At 42.5% G+C, this 14,842-nt stretch overlaps 1 protein-coding gene across 2 annotated transcripts in view; it reads right to left on the bottom strand.

Moving 5' to 3' along the window:
• The window catches only part of XDH (xanthine dehydrogenase), a 76,425-nt gene extending 61,977 nt beyond the window's left edge, over nucleotides 1-14,448 (bottom strand). Inside the window, exons 1-4 of one of the 2 annotated variants that reach the window (XM_050753275.1) lie at nucleotides 14,303-14,448; nucleotides 5,707-5,764; nucleotides 2,868-2,964; nucleotides 1,050-1,158 (exon numbers count right to left, since the gene is read on the bottom strand). In XM_050753275.1, the coding sequence (XP_050609232.1) occupies nucleotides 1,050-1,158; nucleotides 2,868-2,964; nucleotides 5,707-5,764; nucleotides 14,303-14,344 (306 nt within the window). In that variant the 5' untranslated portion in view covers nucleotides 14,345-14,448. The remainder of the gene's footprint in view (nucleotides 1-1,049; nucleotides 1,159-2,867; nucleotides 2,965-5,706; nucleotides 5,765-14,302) is intronic. The other variant, XM_050753274.1, reaches the window with a different exon arrangement.
• Nucleotides 14,449-14,842: the final 394 nt, after the last annotated feature.

Below are 14,842 nucleotides of genomic sequence, written 5' to 3'. Positions count from 1 at the left end.
TTTCAAAGAAAATAACAAGTCTTAATTAACCCTCTCACATCTCCTTCAGGTTGGACAAGTTTAGTAATTTCCCCTCTTCCTGCCTAAGAAACAAATCTACAGATGGAAAGCAATATCACCGCGACCTGTCTGACCTCACATGACTGGCCCAAGATGCCATTCCAAGGAATAGAACCAGCCACTCTGCAGGAGGCTCCTACTCCATCACCTGAACGACATGTCTCCTCAAATAATCAAAGGAGGATTAAGACCTGGGTCAAGCTCTGGTAACATTTATTATAATCTCCCAAAGACCTCAAGTTTCCTCAAACAAAATGCTTTGGGGACAATGGCCGTTCCTTCCAACAGGGCTCTACTCCCCTTTCTTTCCACTTGGCCTAAAAGCATCCTGATTTTCTCCCCAAACCCCTCTCAGATTATCACTGCCCACTCGCCCCAGAAGTGTTTCGGATTTCAATGCATTTTCAGGTGGCCTGACACCATCAAGGAGAAAGCCTTGCTCAGGCACTAAATCTCTGTCATCTTATTTAGCACTTGCTAACCTCCATTCTAATGAAGGTGAAGGCCTAGCAGTTTACATTTGTACTATCTGTGGGTGGGAGGTAAGGGGTGCGGAATTACCATTGCAGGGAGTAGGTGGGCTTATAAACAGGGGGCACAGATAATCAAAATTCAAATCTGGGAAGGCTGGGAGTTTCCTAAACACACTCCAGAACAAAGTGAGGAAGCTTCCCTGCATCTCTTCCTCCAAATTCTGGTGCAGCTGGACTGGCCTAGCCACCAGATTCAGTTGACCTCTTGGGTCCCTTGAGATCATGCAATGTTATAACCAACCAGCTCACAGGAAGGAGATTCAGCCTTGGGCGTTTCTTCTTTTCACCTCGTGGTACCCAGAGGAGATGGGGAGGTGGCCAGGGTGCAATTGCCTCCTTAGATTAAGCAGTGAAACTCTGCCCAACAACCCAAAGCAAGTCTGCACCTTTGGCATGAGCCTCCCTGCAGAGGAAACAGCATGATCTCAAGAGCACAGCTCCCTTTCCTCTGTTTACCTGCACAGGATGCAGCCTCGTCTTGGTGCTTCCTATTCCTTCCACAGTTGTCACTGCAACATGGTGCAAGGAGCAGATGGGGGCCAGGCAGGCATTGGCAGAAAAGTGGCTAGAACCCCAGATTAAGGTCATTCCATTTATTGTCCACTCAGGTCATCAGAATGGGCCTGACTGTGGGCTCTGGAGGACTTTGTGAGGCTGTATGTTATGTCTCTCCGCTCCCATTTATGTTCTTGTATCTTCTACCAGTGTCCTCACCTCTCCACTGAAGACTCTGGGCAAGGAACAAAGGAAGCCCTTCTTGTAGGTAAAGCTGAGCCCTTCCAGAATCCTGTGGGATCAGGCATCAGAGCACCCTCAGCCTCTGAGCAGGAGCAAGGGAACCAGGGTCACTTTCAGTTGCCTGTTACTCAGCCTGACCCTGGAGGCTGAGTCAAGGGGAAGTTTCTCTGGCAGGCTGCAGCCTTGAAGCACGCTTCTGCCTGCAAGGCTCTTCCCTAGCCTCGGTGCCAGAACCTCCAATCACTTCGCTTCCCTGCATTTCCTCACCTCTATTGCTTTCATTCCTCTGTGGGGAAAGGGAGAGGGAACCTTCTGGCAACATGAGACACCAAGCCCTTAGCTAGGACTTCCTTGCATTCTTCTGTTATTCATCACTCATTCAGTTGTTGAGTGCCAAACATGTCAGGCACCCTGCTGAGGGCTGGGGAAATAAAGATGAATAAGATGAAAGCTCTGCCCTTCAACAGCCTGCAGTCAACCCGGAAAACTGAAGCCCATGTGAAGGTGCAATTTAAATCTTGTTGAAGTAAATTTAAAAGGAGAGCAGGCCTGAACACTCAGCAGACAAAACCAGTTAGGCCTTATAAGTGACCTAAACTCTGCTTGATTTGCGGGAGAGTTTTAACTTGAGTTACTTCTTATGAACATCTTTATTTTAAAAAATAAGCCTTAAGATCAACCAGTCAGAAGTAGTCAATGAACTTGTAATTATAGAACTAGGGACTTTCCAATGGGATAGACCAAATAAAGCAATTGTATAATTGTAACCAGTCAAATAACTTCTTTGCTTTTTGCCTGTGTCCATCCTACAAAAACCTCCTGCTTGCATTTCCCTGGTGGAGCACCTAAACTGCTTCTAATTTGGAGCTGCTTGAACTCGTGAACTGTTGTTTTCTCAAACTGTAAAAAAAAATTGTATCATGCCTCAGTTTACCTGGGAAGGCTGTGCACAGGGCACTATGGGACCAGCACAGTCAAGGGGCACCTAACCCGGTCCTGAGAGATCCAGGATGGCTTCCTGGAGGTGGTGATATTTTCATCCAGTTCTAAAGAGCTAGTAAGAGTTAGCCAGGTAGGGAAATCCTAGAAGAATGTCCCAGCTTAAACAAAGACCAAGCAATTAGTGGGCCTGTGTCATTGATATTTCACAATTATCTCTGCTTGAATGGAGTGCTGGGCCCATGGTGAGAAAGAAAACTGGAGAAGAAATGTGGGGCCTACTGTGCAGGGCCTTGCCCACTAAGCAAAGAGATTTTGTCCTGGGGGCAATGAAGAGTTATTGACGGGTTTTATGGAATGTGATATAAACCTGGATTTTAGAAAAGTCATTTTATCAGCGGTTCGGAGCCTGGTCAATATTATAAGCCTAGAACATACTTGCTAAGAGATCATTCTACAGTTTTCCTGTGCACAGATTCTCCTTAAAAAAAGGGGCTCACACACATGCACATGCACACACATACACTCATGCACTCCCTCACAAGTTGGTCCTGCATCACAGCCCCCACGTGGATGGTGCCAGCAGGCAAAGGATACACGATCTTGTTCTGCAGACGATCATACTTGGAGAGCATCACTGTGCAAGCCCCACAGCCTCCCTCTCCACAGCCGAGCTTGGTTCCACTCAGCCCCACTGGGTGGTCAAGAGTTAAGGAGAATGAACTCAGGGAGAGGAGTCTGCTGGGTTGCTAGGAAATGCATAGGCAGAGCCGTGGGCAGAGCCATTCATTCCCACATGTGCTCAGGCCCCTTAACCCAGGAAGACAGCAGGCCCACTGGCCTCCTTATTCAGAGAGACTGCACTGCACCCCAGGGAGGCAGGGAACAGGGCCATCTCCACTGCACAGAAGAGCAAAGGCATCAGAACCCCATGGACAGCACCCAAGTAGTATCTCTTGGGACATGAGTTCTAGGACCGGTCAGTCCTAGAGCCTTCTCTTGGGTTGAGGTCTTCTATGTGTGAGCAGGTAAATCATACACCTGAGCATACGGGGCAGTTCTCACATCACTCCCAGCTGGGCACACCATGAAGCCGCTTGGGTCAGAATGAGACATTGATCTGTTCTGGGACCTCTGAGTCCTCGCTTTTCACTCTGAACTTTTGGGCTGATAAATCCCCAAGAATCAAAATTAGGGCTAGACCAGAGGCTTTTGAATATTTGGCCCACAAGATACGTGAATGGAAATTAAAATAGAGTGGTTTGTTTTTAGGTCAGCGTCCAATACTGGGCCACACTCATATATACTTGCAGAAAGATCATCGGCTACTTTGAGTTTTAAAAAGTGCCTAACTAGTGAGCTATTCTAGAGAACAGCTATTGCGGAGGTCACTTTCCCTGAGTCACATTGCGGCTTCTCCCTCAGACCTGCAGGCCTCTAAGCCACCCACCACCTACTGAAGATGGAGGGAACTGAGGGGATTATCGCCTGGTCACTTCTCTCATTTTCAAGACAAAATTTAAAAACAATGATATAACATCTTATTTTGGAAGAGCACTTACACCTAGATACCTGTTTGAACTTCAAAATGATTTGGTTAGCAGGTAGGAAAGAAACTTCCTCATAGATTTGAAAAAGAACAAACTGAGACCCAAGACGTAACGTGGGTCACACAAGATGACACAGGAACTCATGTTGCCCTGCCGTTGTGGCCGCATCACAGCCATCTGACTCCAGACTGGGTGAGCTCCCTTCATCACGCTCCTTCCTCCCCAGCACATCTGTGAAGGTTTGTTGTGTCCTAGTCAGGGTATACACAGCTCTCAGCGGGTCATACAACTCTGGGGGCACCTGAAGATGAATGGTGGCAGTCTAAAGTCTAGTAAGGTCTTCTCCCAGCCTGGAGACCTCTCTGGAAGCTAGGGTAAAAGTCAAGGCTGGAGTTTTCTCCCCAATCTGGAACGCCCGTAAATTGTCTCTGAGCACAGACAGCCATAAGCTGCAAGGTCATCCTATTTATGTGCCAGCTTTCAATTTTGCATTTCATTTAAGATGTGACACAGCCAATTGCTGTGATAAGGAATTTCTGAGGCTTCTGGGCCTTCAAAACTACAATGGAAATGATTTAAAAACTAAAATTAGTTTTATTATTAGAAAGCTAAAATTGATCTCAATAATCTCTGAGAATGAGCTTCTCTTCCCAGACCTCCCAGGTAGATGGGCTGTAAATGGAGTTCCATGCAAGCACCTGATCCGATCCAGTGACACTTTCACTCCCCAACACCCCCAGGTTTATCTTCTGTGAACTTCCAGATACACCCACTTAAGGTAAAAATTCCAGAACAAAGTACACCAAAGCCAACCACTGTACTGTATGATAGGAGGGGAGCAAACCAGAGTGAAATCATGGGCTCCAGACTCACTTCTGTGGGGGTTGAAATAATCCTTGCTGTCCCCATATATGTCACTGGAAAGATCCACTAGACACCCGCCCTGGGAGAAGGAGGGTTTTGTTGACAGAGGTCAGGATGAGCACAGTCCTGCCGACAGGCCCCCTGGAGCGCTGCCAGTGTGGGTGAGAGGTTGGGAACATAGCTCTAGGCTTTGGTGCAGTCTCCATCACTATTTCCCCAGAACACACTAGCAAAAGGCAGGTCACTTCACTTATCAAGGCCTCAGTTCCTCCTCTGTGGAAAGGGAGTGTTATGCTTCCATGGGATTCCTGTGGAGATTGAGGTGAGCTGCACAAATCACTTTGAATCCTGCCTGTATATAGGAAGTGCTCATTAAATGTTAACTCTAATTATTATTATTGTTTTAGTTCCAGGGTCTCAGAATACTTCTGATACTCAGAACTAAAGATTTAGGGGCTCTTCCAGAAGCTCCCCGACACTGAGTGAGGAGCAGCACCCCAGTCTCTCTAAAGAGTTCCCCCGCCCTCCAGGGCTCCCTGTTTGCTGTTTCTACAATGAATGCTACCTGTATAGGATTCCTACCTCAAGCATCCTTTTCCCAATAGACATAACTTCCCTTGCTTCCCTCCACCTAGGCAGAGCTGGAAACATTCCCCAGGAACTGCATTTATGTATTAAGCAAATGTCACCTAAGGAAGGCCCCCTCTTCCCACAGAGGAATGACCATGAAACTCACCAAGGCTAATGAGGGCCTTTCTACAGGCCCTGGATTAAACCTTGGCATTACTAGAGTCTTAGCTGGGAGACACCTCGAAGATCACCACAAACAATCCTCTCATTCAGTAGCTGAGAATCTCAGATTACAGGGGCAACTAAAATGCAGGTATCCCAAGTCCTAATCCAGCATTCTTTCCTCCACACCTCATGGCCACCCCACCAGTCACTAGGAAACAATGTAAGGCCCAGAGAATCGGTCACCATTGCCCCCCTTCTCCATCACTCCCACTCCAAAGTCAGGATACACCTTCTTCTCAGGTAGGCCAAAAGGGTTGTCTCTGGATCTGCATTTTTCTCCACCACCTATTAAAAGAAATGAAAGAAAAATATATCATAGGTATACTTAGTCATCCTTCTGCAATTTCTTCCTTCAGTGTCTCACTCAAGAATTTGTAGAGTTAGTGGGAAATGTGATATAGTTTGGACGTTGCCCCTCTAAAGCTCATGTTTAATTGTAATCCCCAGTGTTGAAAGTGGGGCCTAGTGGGAAGCAGTATGATCACGGGGGCAGATTTCTCATGAATGGCTTAGTGCTACCCCCTTAGTCGTGAATTAGTTCTCATGAGATATTTAAAAGTGCGTGGCATCGCCTCCTTCTCTCTCTCTCTTGCTCTTACTCTGGCCATGTGATGTGCCTGCTCCCACTTTGCCTTCTGCCATGAGTAAAAACTCCCTGAGGCCTCCCCAGAAGCCGAGCACATGCCGGTGTCATGCTTGTACAGCCTGCAGAACTGTGAGCCAATCAAATCTCTTTTCTTATAAATGACCCAGCCTCGGGTGTTTCTTTATAGCAAAGCATGAAAGGCCTAATACAATGTGCTAAATAGATCATGAAAACGTAGGTATTTTTATTCACAATTCCTTAAGAATGAACCTATAAACTACAGCCAGACTATGTATGTGCTCAAATCCTTAAATTCTAAAATTGTACCTCAGTGCTCACCTTGGGACCCACTACAGAACATGCAGGCATTGCACCTTCCACATTGGTTCGACCAAAGCAAAGTCCCCTTCAAATCAAACCTGTCATCTCATTTCAACGGCTAGATCACACCTGTGAATTCCAGGGGCCTCTGAGAGCATGGCATGCAGATCTTGGACTTTGCCTCTTTGAGTATACACTCTCAGACCCTGTGTGTGACTGTGGAAAGCCAGTCTGTTGGCCTGTGCTCAGAGCAGAGCATTGCATGTGATGGGTATTAGTCAACACTAACACATATCAGAAATGGAAGAGAAATCTCAAACCAAAGATCCCTCACTAGGTTCAATAAGGTGGAAAAAGTGGTCTAGAAAGTGCGATGTCAGTTTCCACTGTGAATTGTCAAAGGAAATCTACGAAAACCCGTTTCAGTACTTCTCACACATTACCAAAGCTTAAAAGGATGTGGATTATTGAAATAATAAAGACAGAGAATTCGTTATGAGGTTTTTGTTAGACGGAACTATACTACCCACACCTTCCTAAAGGAGAAGGGGAGGAGTATTTGCCTCCCACCTCAAACTTAGTGAGGGGGCTTACTTTGTGCTACAAAGAAATCTAACATGCCACCTTTGCAGCATAGGGGAAGAGATAGGCTTAACAAGAAATCAGTACTGACAATGACAAGTTTAAACTCCTCTTTAAACTTAAGTTGGAGATATGGCTGTGCTGGGGTTGGTACATACTCCCAGAGCTTGGCAGAGCAAAGGATGCGGAAGTGTTGGCTATGGATGTAATGCAAGCCATTCACGAGATAAAAAGAGTTCGCTTGGAGGTCTTTAAATCATTTCCCAAAATACAGGATGGAGCCTTCAATAAAGAGAGACTGTGTGGAGTGGACTTCCCCAAACTGGAGGCTGATGGAGAACAGCAACCTGAGAAAAGTGCATCACTCGTGTCATGACACATGCATGCAAATATTCTCTGTGGTGGCCCTTGAAGATCCTTGAAAGCCATCACAAGAAGAATGAGTCAGCTCCAAACACCTAAAAGACTCAGAAAGCTGGAAGCCACCTTACAACAGTACCAATTAAAGGAGAGCTTTCTTGCTATCCTCACCACACCATCCTGAATTGAGACTGTTTGGAAACTTAAAAATAACCATAGGATTCTTTGTTGACTAAGAGTAATAAAAAGTTCATGAAACTTCCAGAATTTGTCCTTTGAATAAAGTTTAAAGGAAAGTAGATGAAATTAACATAAGTCCAGCTTACTCAATATCCTGGTTACAAATCATAGAAGAAATCATAAATGTGCAAAATAGCAATCTTTATCACCTTTCTTGTAGACGACAGTAAGAGCCTCTTAGTTTACTACCACATTGTTCGTTTCTCCTGTACTGCAGTTCTGCTTTTATCACATCACATCAGTTCCCTGCTCAATGCCTTTCATGACCACCCACATATTCAAGGTAACATCCAAGTTCCTTAGGTTGTCTTTCAAGGCCCTTTTCAATATATTCCCAATCTTCATTTTCAGCCTTTCTCCCTTCTACTTCCCTGCCAAGCTGGTCATCTTACTGCACTAAAAATACATTTTATATCTTCTAACTCCTGTGCCTTTGACTACGCTATTCCTCTTCCACCTGCATTTTGCCTTATCAGAAGACTTCAAACAATTTCTTCATAAAGGCTTTCCATACCACTCCAGCCACAAGTGGATTGCTATAGAGAATGGCTGTACCACTCTCAAGGTGTGGCAGCAGGATTACCACGGTGCACTCCATTAAACACTCTCAACAGGATACCAGTGGGTATCCCCAAGGAAAAACATTTTGTAGGGAAGCAAGTTAAGCAAATGTTGGGTTAAGCAGATCGCTCTGGTAAAACTCGAGCATCAAAAGAAATAACAGCCATAATGGGCTATAACACATTAAATACCATTAAAATCTATGAGTCCAAATTGATAGTCAACAAACAAACAAATGGAAGATATGGAAAAGTTCTTCCTGACAGAAGAATGTCATCTAATAAATATGATTGGCCATCTTGTAATCAGCACAATAACTGATCCAGTTAAGAATCATCAGTGGAAATTAGTACAACCACTACGGTTATACAGAACAGTTTGAAGGTTCCCCCAAAAATTAAGAATAGAGCTACCATATGACCCAGCAATCCCACTGCTGGGTATATACACAAAAGAAAGGAAGTCAGTATATAAAACAGATATCTGCACACCTATGTTTTTTGCAACATTATTCACAACAACCAACATTTGGAAGCAACCTAAGTGTCCATGAACAGATGAATGGAAAAGAAACTGTGGTCATATACACACTGGAGTGCTATTTAGCCATAAAAAAGAATGAGATCCTGTCATTTGCAACAACATGGACGGATGGAGCTGGAGGTCATTATGTTAAGTGAAATAAGTCAGTCACAGAAAGACAAACTTCACATGTTCTCACTTATTTGTGGGAGCTAAAAATCAAAACAATTGAACTCATAGAGATAGAGTAGAAGGATGGTATCAGAGGCTGGGAAGGGTAGTAGGGAGTAGGAGGAAAGTAGGGATGGCCAATAGGTACAAAAAATAGAAAGAATGAATAAGATATAGTGTTGGATAACACAACAGAGTAACCAGAGTCAATAATAATTAAATCGTACATTTAAAAATAACTAAAAAAGTATAATTGAGTCATTTGTAACACAAAGGATAAATGCTTGAGGAGATGAATACCACATTTTCTATCATGTAATTATTACACATTGCATGCCTACATCAAAGTATCTCATGTACCCCATAAATATGTAGATCTACTATGTACAAAATTAAAATCAAAAATTAAAAATTAAAGGGCTTTCCATCTCCCCTTATTTCTCTTTCCTTCTGGTTTTTATGTAAATGTTGCAATGAGTCATCAGTGACTATTAGATCAAGTGTAATACAGAACTCCTAAAACTCAACAACTATAAAACCCAATTCAGAAATGGGCAAAGGACTTGAATAAACATTTATCCAAAGAAGATCTACAAATGGCCAACAAGTAAATGAAAAGATGCTGAACATCACTGATCAGAACTATAATGAAATTTCACCTTATACCCATTAGGATGGCTACAATCAACAAACAAACAAACAGAAAATAAGTGTTGGTAAGGATGTGGAGAAACTGGAACACCTGTCCACTGTTGGTGGGAATACAAAATGACACAGTCACTGTGGAAAAATAGTAGAACGGTTCCACAAAGAAGTAAAAATAGAACTAGCATATGATCCAGCAATTCCACTTCTGGATTTATACACAAAGTAATTGAAATCAGGGTCTCAGATATTCGTACACCTGAGTTCATGGCAACGTTATTCACAGTAGCCAAAATGTGAAAGCAACCAAAGTGTCCATCAATAGATGAATGGATAAGCAAAATGTGGTACATCCATACAATGGAATATTATTCAGCTTTAGAAAGGAAGGAATTTTTGATATATGCTACAACATAGATGAACATTATGCTAAATGAAATAAGCCAGTCACAAAAAGACATACTGTATGATTCCCCTTAAGTGAGGTACTTTAGTCAAATTCATAGAGATAGAAAAAATAGTGGTTTCCAGGGACTGGAGGAAAGGTAGAATATGGAGTTATTGTTTAGTAAATTTATAGAGTTTGTCTTAAAAAATGAAAGAAGTTATGGAGGTGGAAGGTGATGATGGTTGCCCAATATTATAAATGTATGTAATACCACTGAGCTGTACACATAAAAATGATTAAGATGGTAAATTTTACGTATTTTACCACAATAAAAATTATTTTAAAAAAGAATATCAATGGATACTCAAACTAGTGGGTGAAAATTTGATGAACAAGAATTTGTATCATTCCAAAGTATCTTCTCACATAGCCTCTATTAATTATAAAGGTAAAGCAAAGTTATCTTACAGTGAATAAACTTGGTGGATAACACCTTAGCCAAGTCATCAAAGTTCGCATCACAAAGAAGACCCAAAAACTGATGTTAAAAAAACAAACCTAATGATAGAAAGCAGTGAGAAAAACACATTACTTCTGTGGTATTCCTGCCCCCAAATGCAGACTCTGAATCTAATTATAAGAAAGCATAATACAATTCAATATGAGGAACATTCTAAGAAATAACTGGCCTGTTCTTTTCAGAAACACCAATGTCATGAAAGACAAAGGAAAGCTGAGGAGCTGTTCTAGATTAGAGGAGACTAAAGACATGGCAACCAGCTGCAAGGCATAATCCTGGATTCCGAGCTGGGGCTGGGGAGTTATAAATGCCAGTATTGGGAAAATTGGAATACATTTGCATAAAGTTTATAGTTTCACACCAAAGCTAAGTTTCCTGATTTCTATAAATGGACTATAGTTTTGTAAGAATATATTTATTCTGGCTGGGTGCAGTGGCTCACGCCTGTTATCCCAGCACTTTGGGTGGCTGAGGTGGGTGGATCACGAGGTCAGGAGTTCAAGATCAGCCTGGCCAAGATGGTGAAACCCCGTCTCTACTAAAAATACAAAAAATTAACTGGGTGTGGTGGTGGGTGCCTATAATCCCAGCTACTCTGTAGGGTGAGGCAGTGAATTGCTTGAACCCAGGAGGCAGAGGTTGCAGTGAACCAAGATCATGCTACTGCACTCCAGCCTGGTGACAGAGCGAAACTCCGTCTCAAAAAAAAAAAAAAAAAAAGAAAAGAAAAGAATATATTTATTCATATGATAAGAGGTAAAGGAATACGATGTCTGAAACTTACTGTCAAATGGTTCAGAAATCTATCTTATACTATATATTCATTTCTATTAATTATGTACATTTATATATAATTATTTATGTACTTATAATATATACTTGTGTATCTGTGTGTGTGCCCAGAGCAAGAAAGAGAGAATGATGAAGCAAATGTGGCAAAACGTTAATAGTTGGTAAAGTACATAAAGGGTATTTAATACCTCCTTGTGTTCTTCTTGCAATTTTTCTTTAAACATAAAATAATTGTAAAATACAAAGTTAGAGGAGTAATTTATTTAGTACAGGATTTCTCAAAATTTTAAAAATTCATCCACTTATTCCATCCACACTAGTTTGACACTGTATACCATGCACTGTGATAAGTGGTTTAAGAATATCCAAGAAGAGCATCTCATGCTGCTAGTTTTCTGTGAAATACATTTCAGAATGTATTACTTTGTCTAATTATAATCCCTCTCTCCAACTAGTCTATAGGCTCCAAAATGGCAAATGCCTGATCTTAGAGATCTTATTCCTCTAGTGCATAGCCCACTGTCTGAGGCCTCAGAAGGAGCTTGATAAATGTTGACTATATGGGGAGTGAGCAAGTGAATGATGAGTGAGTGAGTGAGTGAAAGTCACCGTGAGGATCTCTGTAGCCAACACTCACTTGTTGTGGGGATCACTCGTGGACACCTTTGGCTGCACCCTACCTGCCAAATCCTCCCAGATTCTTCCAGGTGCCACAGTCTCCCCTAGACAGAGTGACTACTCAGAAAAGCTAGAATGCTGCCTTGCAAAAAGGCTGTCATTACAATAAAAAAAAAAAAAAAAAAAAAGACTGGACAGTTCCTTCCCTTTGACTCTGACTCTAGAACAAAAGAAGATGTGAAAACAATAGTCATCAAGGCTCATCACCACCACAGAAGGCCCTAGAGGTATTCGACTTTTTGCATCTAACACCTTCTGCAGGACCCCATTTAGTGAAAACAGAGTCCTGGACGGTGGTACAAAACAAGGAGAGGAGTAGGCTCACATTTAAGAATGAGTCACTAAGTTCTTAGAGCTTCTTTGGTAACTACTTTGCACAATTCCTGTAACAAAAGGTCTAGAATATCTTCCGAATAAAAATGAGGACAACTTTCTCACAGCTGTCATTGTTTGCCCAGGAATTCCCTTGCTTGGCCTTGTTTTTACAGCACTACTTTCACATAATTACTTTCTGCATTGCCCTTCTGCCGTTCTTGAAGTTTCTGAACATGCTGCACCATTATAAATTACAAACATGGATATTCATCACAGAAACTGGCAGTAGTAGAAGCTTCTAGAAATAATAGGGTTTGATGTGATGGTACCATTTAAAAATTTAAAATTACTTTCCTAAAGTGAAAGTAAAATGCAAGGGAAAATAATTTTCCCCAAACCAGATTTACCTTGAAATGCTTCTTTCTAGATTTTGCCCCCAAACAGAAACGTATTTAGACTTCTTTTTTTTTTTTTTTTTTTGACCTTCGAAATGCTTCTTTCTAGATTTAGTGCCGATAACAGCCAAGCCAGTTTTAGTAGAGACCACTGAAGAATGAGCACCTCGTGAAACGTACACTTTGGGATTACACTTGAGCCACGTTAACCACTTTCAATGAACCAATGATTTGGTTTAATAAACAATAAAACCTAAGAGTAAGACATAACCTTGGAATTCATTGAATCTAGCTGTTTACCCAATGTAAAAATTACTAATAAAAATTCCAGAGATGTCTTTGTGTAAGTAGGTCTCCTAGAAAGCCAGTTGTACAATGGTTTCCTAAATTTCTACACTGTAATTGCTGAATGAAAGAAGTTGTTGAAATGTTGGATGCAAAATCTTACTACTATCAACTTGAAAGCTTTGCCCTATTTCTTGGGTTGGTGCCAGGCGCCATCCCTGCAAAGGATGCAGCTCAGAGAGGAAACTCTGAACCCGGAAGAACATGGCTGTCCCCATTCCCCAGCACCTCCCAAAGGCACCACTCAAAGGGAATCCATCAATCTTTGGAGCACCGATGCTGAAACAGCTCATGAAATATCTTTTACGGTCACCCACACACATCCTGGAAATTTAAGACCTAGGAGTCCTGTGAAGCACATTATTATTCTTGAAAATTACATCAAAAGTCACTCAAAATTATATCAAAAGTTTCTCAACTCAATGCAAAAGTGCCAATATAGCAAGACAAATAAAATTGCCCTTATTTGGGGGACACATTGGGCACATTCATCACGCACTGTCCACACAGTTAGTTACAATGTGCAACTATGGGACTCTTTTACTATCCTTTTCATTCCCAAGTGGGGAGTTGAACAGGTGTGAGCATCTCAGCAGTGTTGTAGGGGGGCAAATGGAGGCTGGAGACCATGTAATATGCTTGCCCCCTGTCTCCCTGCACCACATTAAAATTTGCAAAGATTCTCACTCTTGTCCAAGGGCTGCTACCCATGTCACCTTCCCTAAGTCCCTGTGCACCAATAAGGTAAATTCAAGTAGGTGAGAGATTTGCAACTTACATGTAGAACTAAGTGTGTGGGGGTGGGGAGTGCGGCGAATGCGGGAGACGCCCTTTATGGAAAAAAAAAATTGTGGTTTGCCACAAGGTGTCAGTATATGTCACCACACAGTGAATCAGGACTGACTGTTAAACCTATGTATATAATATATTAGATTCAAAGGCTGTGTACATCTTATATCCTGATAAAAGCAAGAAAACACATTCCTGTTCCTTCTCTCTGTAAAGAGAGCAACATAAATTTTAGGATATATTTGATTAAACCCAGAAATAGAAGTGTAGTGATGACCTCAAATCTCACCTAGAACTCAACTCCCCTTTCTCATTCTGTGCCAATCTCCACTACTGCAGAGAGTTGGCAGCTAGTTCACAGATGCCTCTCTGCTTGCCTCTCTCTCCCTCATTCCTTTGCCTTCTGAGTATCTTGTCTGTGCTCTAGCCCTGAGAAGGTCTTCTTCCCCAGCGTTACCAAAATGCAGCAACACCTTTAAAGGGAGAGAGAGAAAGACAGGATAACAATTAAGAGGGAACAGGAAAGACAGAGAACAAGATATGGCTCTTCCAGAGGACAGATGTCCCCTCCCAGGGAGCAGGGACAACAAACCAGAGGTCAGCTCCTACTTACCTTTCTGCCGTTCACAAAGAAAACCAACTCGTCCGCTGTCATTGCCACAGGTTGGGGTCCCTCAACTCCAGGTACCTCACTCCTAAGAGACACTGGCAGGTAGTTATCACTGCTCTGTAACCTGAAAATTATGCCTCCCAATAAAATGAAATAAGGTCCACCAATAGGAGGGAACCAGCTCAGAGCTTCAGGGCACAAAGAGTTCTTGGCAAAAGCCACTGGATTACATAATCAAGGAAAGTGCAAACAATCATGCACAGCAAATTACATGTGTCAAAGAGCACAGGTGTGTCACACCTGTGTCTCCACACCTGTGTCAAAGAGCACAGGAAAATACATCCAGATATCAGTAGGGTTGTTGCCTTGGCACTAGGTGACTGTGGGTCTTGGGCACTGCTCTCATGAAACCTGCTTTGTCCTCCCACTTGCTGCAAGACAGAGAAGGGGAAGACAGAAGAGGGGAAGGACCATTGTCAGAGTCACTGCTAATAGAACTGATTCACACCCTCCATCATTTTACCATTCAGGTTTACAGAAACA

The sequence above is a fragment of the Macaca thibetana genome, chromosome 13 (genome assembly GCF_024542745.1).
Source record: "Macaca thibetana thibetana isolate TM-01 chromosome 13, ASM2454274v1, whole genome shotgun sequence".
Taxonomy (NCBI): Eukaryota; Metazoa; Chordata; class Mammalia; order Primates; family Cercopithecidae; genus Macaca; species Macaca thibetana.
Note: the sequence above shows the minus strand (reverse complement) of the source record. Positions and strands in the feature narration are given on the sequence as shown.